The following is a 13,829-nucleotide window of genomic DNA, read 5'->3' as shown; positions in this document are numbered from 1 at the left end:
GGGTAACAATGTCTCCCAATCCAAAACCATTTCAAGAGGGAAGGTGGCGGGTCTTGTTTTGAAAGCTGCCTGGAGGTTGCACAAGAAAAGAACAGAAAAGTATCCATTAGACTTGCAATAATAAAGCTGTTGGTGGCCTTCAAAAAGTCAAATTAGGGTAGAAGCTGAATGATACCGAGTTGAGTAACTGGGAGGCGATAAGAATTTTGGCTCAGAATGAGTAGAGAAATGGGTCAGAGTGGCCGTTATTACCCCAACCAGCTTATTTTCAAGAAGGTAGAAGGGAGCTGGTAACTAGCCGGACAACGGGCCTAAACCAAGGCTGTCCCAAAGGGTCACCCTTACTTATGAGGCCTGCATGACTATCAAGACTCTTAACAGCAGACTGAGAAGTGCCGAGCATATTCCACACTCAGGTACATAGCGTTGGTGGTTCAGTAAACATTTTCTTTGCTAGTCCTTGTTCATTCAACTATCACTTATTGTGAGTTTATAGTTAACAGAAACAGGAGTCGTAAGAAGTGTGACAAGTGGCAAGGATATTCCCAGGGTGAGCGTGATGCAGGCACGTGGAGCTTTCCACGCTGGACCCCCTTAAGGACGAACTGGTGGCAGCTGCCGGTCACCTGTGGGTAGAGAGCCTCTACCTGTGCCTTTATGGAAAGCCACAAGGGCCTTCCCAGATACCACGTCCCCAGCAGAGCAGGCAGGGTAAAAGGCCCTGGCCATCTGAGCCGAATGGGACAATGGTGACGACTACTTAGCCCCAGCTCTTGGTTTTCTTGTCCTGAACCACAGCTTGACTTCTGCTTCTGTCCAGTGCTGCTTTCAGCAGCTGCTCTCCCTTCAGCAGCTGTAGATCCCAAGATGACTTCTTAAGAACACCCTGCATGCTAAACTCAGCCCCAGCCCTCTTCCCAGAGGTGCGACTTGGGAGAGTAAGCAATTCCACCTTGGGGCACAGAGTCCAGAGACTCAAGGCTGGAAGAGTGGAGGAGTATATTATTTCTATTTAGGAAGTAAAAAAAGCCCCTTGCACTTGTAATTTACAGTCTGCAAGTCCCCCAAAAGCCTTGTGGTTAGGAGGGCTAGGTCCAAAAAAGGGTAATAAAAGGCCCATCCTACTTCTACCAGCCTCGTGACCTTGGGCCACTATGACCCCAAGTTTCCCTGTCTTTAAAATGAGAGGATAAGGGCCTCCCTGGTGGTGCAGCAGTTGAGCGCTGTGTTGCAAAGCTGCCTACAGCCTCTGCGGCGCTGGTTCGATCCCCGGCTGCTCCCAGGCCACCAGAGGAGGGTCCCACATGGTGCGCAGACCTCTCCTGCTGCCGGCAGGAGAGAAGGTCCTTCGGTCCTTCTGCCTGCTCTGCTCCCCACTCTGGCTCTGGTGAATTCTCTCACCCTCCCGCACTTCTGACTGTACCCAGTGCATGTATAAATAAATAAACAAATCTTTAAAAAAATAATAATCACTTTAAAAAAAAAGGATAATATTTTCTAATTTACAATTTAAGGAGGGAGTTTGTTGAAAAGAAACACTTCATATATTTTAAGATGCTATGGAGACATTAATCATACCCTTTTCTATTGCTTTTTGATTCTGGAGAGTTACAATTAATGACTAACTGACAGCTCCATCAGAATGTCAAGAGAAAGCGATACCAGCCCCCCGTAAGCCAGTAATTACTATCCCTGCACTCTTCCGTTCCTGTTTTTCTCAACTTGATGACATGGAGCTGAGATAGAACATGTGTTTTACAAGTACTGTTGTATATACTGAAGATTTATGGGCCATGCTCTTAATTTAAAGAATAGGTCAGTTAAACCCATCATTAAGTTACTTTTTATTTGTGTGTAGGTGATTTTTATTCTGGTGGGGCTGGGACTCAGTAAAAAAAAAAAAAAGAAAAAAAAGAAAAGAAAAGAAAAAAGTTTCCACCTTGCCATAGGAAGCCACCATTAAACTTGTGAGCTAGGGAGTCTGGTCACAAACTGGCACCTGCTATGCAGGCTCCCCCACCATAGCCCTCTCTGCAGGGAACCAACCAGTCCCATCCTCTGGACAAATCCAGAACCTCTTCAGTTTAGGACCCTTCACTAAGAGAAATATCCTCCTATCTCTGAAGTCTCATGGTTTCTAGGTTTTCTTTGATGACACTTAGCCTCTTCTATGTAAAATAATTATTTGGGTTTGTCTTTCCTACCAGGCAATTTACAACACCTGTTCTCCAGCTGTTTTCAGCTTTGTCACCAATGTGGGGGGCAGAGGCAAGCCTTGCATGAAGGTTTTCCCAATGATGATGGTGGAAAAAGGGGAAGCAAAGAGCCAGAGCTGGGCTTTGAAGTTCCTGGTGACCGGCAACGTGATCTCTAAGTCTGTATTTATTAAGCTGTACGGGGACCTGAATAGCGTGATGGAGTCTGACCCTGAAAACACTCTTTGTGAACAGCCCCAGCTTGGCTGGCCTGGGCCTTTCATTTATTCATCTGGGGGAGGAAGAACTGAGACCTGCTTTGACCTTCAGAGATGGATGAACCTTCAAAGACAAAGAACAGTGTGGTGCCTACAAGAAGGATGACATCAGAGGGAGAGGGGCGAAGGCCATAGAATTCTGAGGCCTGTCTCTAGGCTGGAGTCATCAGGTCTAGTAAGGAACAAGGAGCCAGATAAAGAGAGACTGTGTCCTGTTTGGCCTGGTGGTTTTTAATAGCAGTTTATAATAATTATAGCTCTCATTTATTGAACACTCGTTGAGCCAGGCACCACAGACATGATCGCGTTTAGGCTGCTTGGTAGTACTAACTAACTCACAGGAAGACCTGAGCCACAGAGAGGTTAAACCATTTGCTTTGTGACGTGGCTAGGAGGTAAAAGAACCAGGATTTGGCTGCAGGTATTTTTACTTCAGTCAGCTATTAAGCAACATACTAGCTCTTGTTTGCCCCCCTCCCCCAGATCCATGAGCATCCCCCAGAAGCTGTCCCCCCTGCAAACTGTGGGGCGCCCCTGCAGTGGCTTCTGGCTGGGCTCACCAGCAGGAGATAGGAGAGCAGAGGGCAAAAGAGAAGGGGGGCATTTCTCTTCCTTGATAGGCAAGGACCTTCCTGCCTCACCTGGCTCTAGAACACGACTTGCTCCCCTTTTCCCACTGGTAGTCTCTGCGTGCCCCAAGAACCCTGTCTGCACCTGTAAGTCATCATTCAGATCTCTTCGCTAAAGTTACCTAGGGTGAATTCTGCTTCCGGCCAGAACCCCGATGGCATCACTGCTGCCCACACTGGCTCCCACTTGCCTCACAGTGAGTCACGTGGATTAGCACAGCGGTGGTGGGAAGCACTGACTCCATATGAGTAAATGAAGTTCCTGTCTATCTGAATATCACTTCATCATGCAAAACAGCTGGCAACAATCAAGAGCTGGATCTTGTTTGGGCTATGACTCCAACAAACAATTGTGAAAACCATTCATGAGATCAGCCAAGGGATGGGGATCCTGACAGGGTATTTGATATTAAAGAAGCATTGTTGATGGGGGGGGGGTAAGGGCATTGTGGTTATGTTTATAAGACACACATTGTCTTAGTGTGTCCACTTGCAATACATGCTAAATATTTTCTTTTTTTTTTGTAGATTTATTTATTTATTTATACAAGCACTGGGTACAGTCAGAAGCTCGGGAGGGTGAAAGAATTCACCAGAGCCAGAGCAGGGAACAGAACAGGCAGACCGACGAAATACACTGCTGAGGGGAGCAGCAGGTATGGTAGGAGAGGTCTGTCGCGCCATGTGGGACCCTCGCCTGTGGCCCGGGATCGAACTGGTGCTGCAGAGGCTGCGGACAGCCTCTCAGCCCAGCGCTCAACCGCTGCGCCACCAGGGAGGCCCCATGCTAGATATTTTCCACAATAAAATGCAATAAAGGCTAAACTCACTTCTGGAGGCCCCTTGAGGGAGCAGTTAAAAAAAAAAGACATACCCACATGGCTGACGCTAAGACACGAGAGGCAGACAGTCCAATGTGACTGCCCATCAGGAGAGGTCGGGTATAAAAACAACCCGTTTCCAAACAGGAGCCTCAGTACCTGTGGCACAAGGGCCTGAGTTCCAACCCACATGCTTGGACTAAATGGAGCTTATTCTCAGGAAGGCTGGGGGTATGGGGATGGGAGCGGGTGGTGGCGACACAGAGGAGTGGCAGATTCATTTACCATTCACTCATTACCCCAGCAAGCAGGATAAATCCAATGGGCTGAATGGTCGTTAAAATGCATTAAGTTTTTGTATTTTATTATGGAAAATTTAAAACCATAAATTAAGCAGAACACTATAGAGTAAACCCTCCATTCCCCATCATCCAGTTTCAACAATTATCAACATTATGCTTTTCAGACACCTCCACCTCTTCCCACTTAATTATTCACTCACAGATTTAAGACAAGATTTACACATGCAGAAATGCAGGAACCTTAGCTGTACAACTTAACAAATGGAGGCACAAGCCACCATTGAATTCACACCCCAATCACAATATAGAACATTCTTCCCTGTCAGTTATCTTCTGACATTTTCCCTTAGTTTTGCCTGTCCTAGAACTTAAACACAAGTTTTAAACTGCATTTATTTGCAAGTTGGTTCTGCAATCATTAGTAGTTTTTTGTAACTTAGTCCCCTAACTCCCAGCAAAGAATGAGATGATCTTAATTTTAAAATAACTGGTAAACTTGGGCATTAGCCCTAGCCCTGCTGCCCAAACATGTCACTTTGGCCCCCTCCTTGACCTATTCCAGGTCTTAAATTCATAGAAGGGTGGGCTTTCAGCCAGGCACCCGTGCCACTCAGGCACTCTGGGTATGGAGAGGTCCTGGGGAGTTGCACTACAGCTGAAGTTGAGCTGGGGTTGGTATAAGATCCTCTGGTGATCTGTGAACTGCAGGTTCCCAGCCCCATCCAAGAGGCTCTGATTCAGGCAGGCACGGGTAGGACTTGCAATCTGCATTCTGACAAGCAACCCAGGTTAACTGCTGCAGTCACTGGATCAATCCTGGAAAACTCAGTTCCAAAAAAAGGCTAATGAGCTTTCAGGATTCTGCCTCCTTAATAAGTCCAAGGCCTTCTTCACAGAACAGCTCTTCAATTATTTGAGGGTGGTGATCATGCCCCTTCCTCAGTCTATCTGACCAGGACAGAATATCCCCAGTCCTTCAATCCAGCAAGACTTCTTCCCTTTCATACCAAAGCAGGTCACAGCCATCCTGGGTGACTTCCTCTATGGGACAGGTGTTTCCTGGAGATTAGACTCTAGGCTCAGGGACAATGAGAGCAAATCATCTGCTGAATGTCTATTAACATGTCAGAGACTGTACTGGCCCTTTAATTTACAATGTGATGTAATCCTCACAGAATTCTCCCAGAAAGAGGTTTAATCTTTTACAATTTAGAAACCAAGACTCATAGAGATTTCTCAGGAAGAGATGGCACTGGCATGATGCAATGGTATGACGGTAGGGTACAGTACTGAGTTCCTTAGTGAAACACTAATTTAGGGGCTGCTGTGAAAGTATTTGCAGATGTAGGGAGCAGCTACAACCAGGTGACTTTAAATAAAATAAATTATCTTCAATTTCAGCCAATCAATTAAAGGGCCTTAAGATCAAAACAGGTTTCTGTGAGGACAAAGTAATACTGCCTACAGCCTGCAGCATCAGTTCCTGCTCGGTTTCTGGCTACCCTACAGAGTTTGGACTTGTCAGCCTCTACCCTATCATACTGCCTGTGACCAATTCCTTCAAATGAACTGCTAATATAAAATGTAATATATATTACATTGTGATACTGCTTCTGTTACCTGGAGAACCCTAATACTAATGAGAAGCCAGTTCTATGTGACCCCAAAAGGTCATGACTTGCCTCTATGTTCCTGCGACCACCTCAACCAAAACAGCCCAGGTGTGCTTTCTGAGCCCCCGGCCGGCACGCCAGCCCACACATGTGTCTGAATATTATTGTATTCTTAACAACTAGAGTTTGAGCAGAAACCAGTCATATTCAAAAGGGTTTTTTGAATGGCAGGAGCTTGTTACGTTTGAAGTTTTGTAGTGGGCGGGAGGTATAGTTTACCCAGTGCTTAAAAGAGGGATCTGGCAGGGCCTCCCTGGTGGCGCAAGGGTTAAGACGCAACCTATGAAGCAATCCGTAGCCACTGCAGCATGAGTTTGATTCCTGGCCAGCCAGGGAGCAACCCACATGGCGCAGCAGACCTCTCCTGTCTCGCCTGCTGCTCCCCTCAGCAGTGTATTTCCGTCGATCTGCCTGTTCTGTTCCCCACTCTGTCTCTGGTGAATCCTCTCACCAGCCCCCTCACACCTTTGGCCTGTACCCCAGCTCTTGTATGTATAAAAAAAATAAATCTTACCAAAAAAAAAAAAAAAAGAGGGATCTCATCTATTCTGGGCAAGGTCACTAACTTGCTTTATAACTTCAGGCAATCCTAAGTTTCAGCACCTGATTAATTATAACACCAACCTGAAAGTCTGCTTTCCACGGCTCCCATCCACTCAAACTGGCGTTAGATGGTCAGCTGGCCCATCAGGATTTTAGATCTGACCTACTTTCTAGTTGGGACTCTGACCTTGAAGGACCCAGGACACTTTCCAGCTCCTGGTATCCTGGAAGTTCTGCAAGCCAACGTGCTCAACAAATGCTGGTGGAGCAGGTCTCCCCTGCATGAAAGTGCTGCCTGCAGGTTAAAGTGAAGATGCAGTTTCCACGCTTAAGACGCTGACTTCAAAGTAGAGGCTGCCAAGTCCCACAGAAGAAATAGTACAGAGAGCAACAGGGTTCAGAGGAAAGAACAACAAAAGTTAGCAGATGAGGTGACAGTTGAGATGAGTCTGAGAATGTAATAGTAAAATAATGAAAGTAAGAGGCAAGAGAGCATGGGGGGCCTCCCCGGTGGCGCAGCGGTTGAGCGCTGGGTTGGGAAGCTGCCCGCAGCCTCTGCAGCGCTGGTTCGATCCCGGCTGCTCCCCGGCCACCGGAGGAGGGTCCCACATGGTGCGCAGACCTCTCCTGCCGCCCGCTGCTCCCCCCAGCAGTGTACTTCGGTCCTGCCTGCTCTGCTCTCTGCTCTGGCTCTGGTGAATTCTCTCACCCTCCCGCGCTTCTGACTATACCCAGTGCTTGTATAAATAAATAAATAAAAATAAATCTTTAAAAAAAAAATGAAATATACTCTTAAAAAAAAAGAGAGAGAGCATGGGGATGGTCTGGGGGGAAGGGGAAACCTGTGCTGCAAAGTAGGCTGTGAGTAGAGGATCAGTGCTAGACAAACTCAGCTATGACCGAGTGGGGAGCCTTGAATGACAAAATATTGAACTGGTAGGTAATGAACAGGTAGTGGAAGCTCCCGCGTGGAACTGGAGAGATGAACCAAGTGTGCTTTAGAAACCTGCACCTGGCAGGTGCAGGTATAAATTGGGGAGGGGGTATTACAGAGGCCCAGCCGAATTAACAGCAGTAACTAAGGTTATTGGCTTGCCATAGACCGGCATGCTGAACCTACATGATCCCATTTCATGATCACACCTCCCTAGGAACCTCCTACTACCCCATTTCACAGAGAAGGGACCCAGGCTCCCAGCGGTGAAGCAGAGTGCCCCGGATCACACAACCAGTCAGCGATGGAGTCAAGATCTATAGCTACCACGGCTGGTCTTACTCCAGGGCCAGCAAGATGACACTGGAGCTGCCTGTCTGCCTGCATCAGGGCCCAGGCTCTGTCTGCATTGACTTCCAAGCGAGCTGAGTAGGGGGAACGGAGAGGAGAATGCAAGGGACTGCAGAGATGATAACCTACCAACTGAGGCAAAGAACTGATTGGAACGATGGTTTAAACAAAGGTTCCCACGGTTGTTGTCCATAAAGCAAGCAAAAAGCCCAGATTTCCTCCCGAGTATGTACCAAGTCCTACAGCAAATGATCTGGCCTGTGTGGCCAGCTGCCTTAGCTTTCAGGGGTTGGAGGCTACATGCTAGAGCAAGCTGAACACCCCGAGAATTGCCAGGAGAGAGATGGTGACTGAACAGACTGAATTGTATCCTTTAAAATCCATACATTGATGTCTTAACTGTCAGTACCTCAGCATGTGAACTTATTTGGTAACCGGATTTTTGCAGACATTATTAGTTAAGAAGAGGTTAAAGTGGAGCAGGGTGGACCCCTAGTTCATAGCCTGGTGCCCCTAACAGAAGGAGATTTGGATACAAACATGCACAGCGTCGAATGCCAAGTGAAGATGAAGGTGATGGAGTTGAAGCCGAGGGCCACCAAAGATTAACAGCTAGGAGGCGGGCCAGAGCAGATTCTCCCCCACAGCCCCACAGTTCTCAGAGGAACCCACCCTGACAACACCTTGATTTCCTTTTTTTTTTTTTTTCTTGCCTCCAGAACTGAGACAGTAAATTTCTTTTCTAATAACTTGGGACACTAATACAGTCACCCATGCCATCCTTGCCCATAAGATGTCCCTAGGAGATTTTACCAAGTCCATTAAAAACTGAAAAGAAGAGCCTGACGTGAAACTTTATTGTACTGAAACGTACATAGTAATTGGGAGACTATTTCTGCACTCTATTTGGCAGTTGAAAATAGGCCAGGTTCTGACATTTCATTTATCTTCAACTGCCCAAGCATCACTGACTATCTTTGATTGTGAAACAAAATCCAATTTTTACTTGAATGATCAGGGACCTTTGTTCTCTTTCTTTTACTCTTAGAAGCAAGTATTGGGGCTCCCTCCCCCGGTGGCACAAGGGGTTAAGTCTCAGCACTGTGAAGCTACAGGCAGCCACTGCAGCATGAGTTTGATCCCCAGCCAGGGAACTACCCACATGGCACAGCAGACCTCTCCTGTCTCTCCCGCTACTCCCCTCAGCAGTGTATTTCAGTAGATCTGCCTGTTCTGCTCCCCACTCTGTCTCTGGTGAATCCTCTCACCCCCCACACCTATGGCCTACACCCCCTCCCCCGCTCTCGTATGCATAAATAAATAAAATGAATCTTAGAAAAAAAGAAGCAAATATTGACTGCATCTGGATCATCCTGTGACCTGAAGAAACCCAGTGCAATGGGCATTAAGTTCAGAGTCCTGCTGGACCCCTCACCCAGCAGAGGATCGTCATTCCAAGGCATGAAACCTGCATCAAGACAACCACCAGCCCTCTCAAGTGTGGCAGCAGCTCTCTGAAACACGGCTGCTGGCTGTAAGCTCCACCCCACCTTCAAATAAGTTCACGCCTTCAATTCTGCAAAAGTGGTGGATTTCTTGGCTTAATCCCTGCATTACTTTGAAGAACGTGTGCTTCCTCTGGTGTAAGTGAATGGCTGCCGTTATGAAGAGAAGTATGTTCTGGGGAATTCCGAGTTGTGTTTTCAGATAATGATTAACACAACTAAGAAATGAAACCTAACCTATACTTCTCTTAATACTTGGAAAAACCCCCACTCCACAATATTTTGTACACATACAAAAATTATGGAAAATTATATTTTCAAATCGGCACCTCCTACAATCCAAATAAGCCACCGGAATTATCTACTTAAAAATAAAACAGAACGATGATGTTCCTATGGAGCAAAGCATCCCCCCTCTTCAAAGTTAATAGTAGTTAACTCTTAATAAACACTTAAGATCTAACAGACACAGTTCTGAGCCCATCCCATGCAATGAGTTGTGTCATTCTCACATCAGCCTGTGGACAGGCACCTTTATTGTTCCCATTGTACAGGTGAGGAGAATGGAGCACAGAAAGGCTAAGTTTGCCCAAGGTCACAGAGCTTTAAATGGTGGAGTTGGGATCCAGAACTAGGCAGCCTGTTTCCCACATACCCCACCTCCTTCCCAAGCAACCAACCAAGCCAAACAAGTCAAAAGGGGATAAAGTGAGTGGGCAAAGGTGAAGGAGGGTGGGTTGAGGATGAAGGCAAAAGAAGAGAACCCTATTCCAACACTGAGCTGGCACTTTACACCTGCTTCTCCCATTTAACTCTCATAATGCCCCTAAGGGAAGCATTCCTCTCCCACTTGACAGACATGGCACTGAGGCTCGCTGAGATTAAGAGAACCTGTGCCAGGGCCAGTTAGTGATGTGCCCCTAAACCCAGACCTGGCAAAGCCCAGTGTTGTTTTTGGAGCCCATTTCTCCTGGAGTCGTGGTTTCAAACTGTAACCTTACATTATGAATGGCACAGTTGCTTTAAAAAGAGAGATTATTATTTAAAAAAAAACCCAACTAATAAACCTAAAAAAAAAGATCAGTGGCCCCAGGGTCAGGAGGCGGCCACCTCATGCCTGTCTGGAGAAACTGAGTCCAGCTATGTGCCTAATAACATGCACGTTTGGGATGAAGAGGCTCAGACTACTCTAGTTCCATTTATGACACGAATTAACTACAGCTTTAGCCAAGTCCCCTAACCTCGCAGGGCCTCTATTTTCCTTACGTATTGCTAAAACAAAAAACGTGCTCAATATGGGGTCCCACCTGGCCACATTTCAAAACCAAGACTTAGTATCTAACTTAATTGCAGTTTCAGGCCCTCTCAAATGCAATCCAGACCTGTCCTGGTCACAGTGGCAGGTAATCTGCATAAGGTAAACTCCTGTCTCTGTCTCTCCCTCTCACACACACACCTTTCCCTTAAAGGAGGGTAGCCTTTAACGATCATTTTTTGTTTAAAACAATAAAACCTAGGGCCTCCCCGGTGGCGCAGCGGTTGAACGCTGGGTTGCGAAGCTGCCCGCGGCCTCTGCGGTGCCGGTTCGATCCCCGGCTGCTCCCCGGCCACCGGAGGAGGGTCCCGCATGGCCCGCAGACCTCTCCTGCCGCCCGCTGCTCCCCTCAGCAGTGTACTTCGGTCCTTCTGCCAGCTCTGCTCCCCACTCTGGCTCTGGTGAATTCTCTCACCTTCCCGTGCTTCTGACTATACCCAGTGCTTGTATAAATAAATAAAAATAAAAATCTTTAAAAAAATAAATAAAACAATAAAACCTTGTCCAGCCAATTTCTGACAATAAAAATCTTCCATTTGGTACAAACCCTGGAGGCACCCTTCTATTGCCTAGATGGGATGCTGCTGGATTCATGAATCGTTTAATAAAGCCAATTAAATCTGTAAATTTACATGATTTATTTTTTTTAAGAGTATAAAATGTATATAAGGATGCTGGCCTGCACAATTTTAGGCTGAGGTACAAGACATCACCAATTAAGGTGAGTTGACTGAAAACCCTAAGGTGCTTGACAGCTGATCATTTCCAGAAAGAACACAACGAGGTCATCACAGCTACCAAGGTCAGCAGGTCCGCACATGTCTGCCAGTCAAGGCAATGCCAGGAGGATGGCCCCGTGTCAACTTCACCCTCCTTTACTAGGAAACCTGCACCCAAGATCTATCTCCAAGGAGATCTGGCTGGGCCTATGCTCCTAGAGCTTCCTCCCAGGCAGGTTTCTGGCTAAATAGGTATCAACCAGGTGATGCTAGAAGTGGAAGGGGGAGAGAAGTCCATGAACAGAATGGCCTCCCTTCCTCCAGATCCCTGCATACTTTGCAGCTGGTTGGCATTCAGCTGCGAGGTGGGCAGGGTGCCATCTGGTACAGCATCCAGCATTGGGTTTCACCACTGCATGTTACAGAACCATCAAAGGTAGCAGAACAGCACTCACCGCTCATTAAGGAGGCAGAGGATTCAGGAGAGACCGCCCCTAACAGGGTTTGAATGAGTGAGGGAGCGGGGCAACCTGAAAACTGTTGGCGCCCACTAGGACTCTTAGGAACCCCCACCCCATCAGTTCCGGCCCCATAAAGGGGGAGGAATCAGATCTGCATAACAGTGAATCACCAAGCACTTCGGCACAATGACCCTCCAGGAGAGGGTGGAGAAGCCCGTCTGGCAACTACCTACACAAACAGGGCAATTCTGAAGAGCAGCAAACAAACCTGCCTAGCCCCAATTTCCATTTTGCATAAGACTGCATACACAAAAACAACAGCAGGGAACACTTGTTGGTCGATACCAACGGTTAACACCAAAAGTTTGGACCAAAGGAGAATTAAAAAGATCCTTTTAAAGGAACTTTCTATTAGGTGGTTCTGTGGAAGTTGGTAGTAAGTGTCCTTAGACTTGACCCGGCCATTAGCTGTATCAACCCATCCAGGTGAACTTTGATTCTAAAGGAAGTTAAGCAGAACATCTGAACCATTAACCAAAGGGAATATTTTAGTTTCTAGATGACTGTCTGAGTGCCTGTTTTCTCTATGCTAATAAGGAGTAACTAACAAATTCTAGGAGGGAGATTTATTAGGGTTAGGAACCAGCGGGCCCAACTGCCACCGGACCCCACAGTGGACAATGACCACGGCTCCTTAATCCAGGGGAGCAGCAAAAAGACGTGCAATTAAGTTCAAATAGGCCCGGAGCGCGGCTCTTAAGAGAAATGCGCATCCTCCCGGAGGCCAAGGCCTCTCTCTCGGATCCTCGGGGTCAAGGCACAGGGCCCAGAAAACATACATTAACATGAACACGAGGTACTTAAGAAAACAGTGGGCAAGTTAAATTCCAGCATCCTTCCTCTCCTCCCCATGCCCGAACTACTCGTGGTAGCCGTCCAACAAGGCGTCAAACCGAATGGTTTCACCCACTTATTTCTGAAAATGCGAAAAGACACAGCACTAATACCCTTCATTCGGATTCACAAGGAGAAAGAGGCGCAGTCTTCCCCAAACAGCAACCACCCAGGAGCCGAGGGTGAAAGGGGAGAGTAGGCACCCCTTTCCTAGTTCCCTCCCCATCCTCCAGGGCTCCGGGCCAGCTTCCCCTTGCACCTCGCTCGCGTCCCGGCTCTCGAGTTACCTCGTTCGCGCGTCCGGCGGCGTTCGGAACGAGAGCCGTCGGTTCAGCCGGCTGTGCCTCCTCCTCCCCGGCTGCCAAGGGGCTACTCTGGGTCGCCCGGGGATCCCCGCTGCCCCCCGGCGCTGCCTGGCTGCCGCCGTCCACGCTGGCGCCGATCCCTCCGGTGGAAGAGGCAGCAGAGGCGCCGAGCAGCCCGTGGGCCCCGTCGGCGTCCCCGGCCGTGACGCTGTGCACCAGCCACGCATCCACCCGGGTGCGGGGGATATAGGGCACCCCGAGTGCGCGCACCTCCCGGAGCAGCCGGCCTTCCGACGGGCCAGCGGGGTCCGGCCCCCAGCCCTTGGGGTGCAGGTGGTCTGCGCGCCCCCAACCGCCCCAGGCCGGGAAGGTGCTGAGCGCGTAGGCGGAGCTCGTCGGGCCGCCCTCGAGCAGCAGCTCGTCCCGGAACAGGGTGGGCGGCGGGAGCAGCAGGTAGAGGTCTAGGTCGAGGTCCAGGTCCACGCGGAGCCCCGCCAAGCTCAGCAGGAGGGTGAGGTGCAGGAGGCCGCCGCCGTCCGACCACCAAGGCTTCAGGTACTTCATCTTCCGCCGAGCCCCCGGGGACGCCCCAGACGGCGCCCGCGGGTCCCAGCGCTCCCGCCGCCGCTGCGGCACGTGCGGACCCCGCGCCCCGCCGCCACCTGCCCGGAAGAGACGGGGAAATGAAACAATGGGCCCGGGCTCTCAGCGGCCGTCGTGGGTTCCCCAAGCCCGGCACAAAGGCGCTCGCCGGGCGGCCGACGACGTGCCCCGGGCTCAGGAAAGGCGGGGAGGAGCCACCTGCGCGCCCAGCCCGCCGGCCCCGGCGCCCCAGCGCCCCGCAGCTCCGCGCCGCGGCCACACGCTCCGCCCCGGGCCGCGGGCTCAGCCGCCGGGGACACGC

General features: G+C 49.2%; 1 protein-coding gene across 1 annotated transcript in view; it reads right to left on the bottom strand.

The window, feature by feature from the left end:
- Positions 1–13,530, bottom strand: part of NFE2L3 (NFE2 like bZIP transcription factor 3) — a 31,528-nt gene extending 17,998 nt beyond the window's left edge. Inside the window, exon 1 of the mRNA XM_037509460.2 lies at positions 12,908–13,530. Coding sequence (XP_037365357.1) covers positions 12,908–13,489 — 582 coding nt within the window. The 5' untranslated portion in view covers positions 13,490–13,530. The remainder of the gene's footprint in view (positions 1–12,907) is intronic.
- Positions 13,531–13,829: the final 299 nt, after the last annotated feature.

The sequence above is a fragment of the Talpa occidentalis genome, unplaced genomic scaffold, assembly GCF_014898055.3.
Source record: "Talpa occidentalis isolate TD23 unplaced genomic scaffold, MPIMG_talOcc4v2.1, whole genome shotgun sequence".
Taxonomy (NCBI): Eukaryota; Metazoa; Chordata; class Mammalia; order Eulipotyphla; family Talpidae; genus Talpa; species Talpa occidentalis.
Note: the sequence above shows the minus strand (reverse complement) of the source record. Positions and strands in the feature narration are given on the sequence as shown.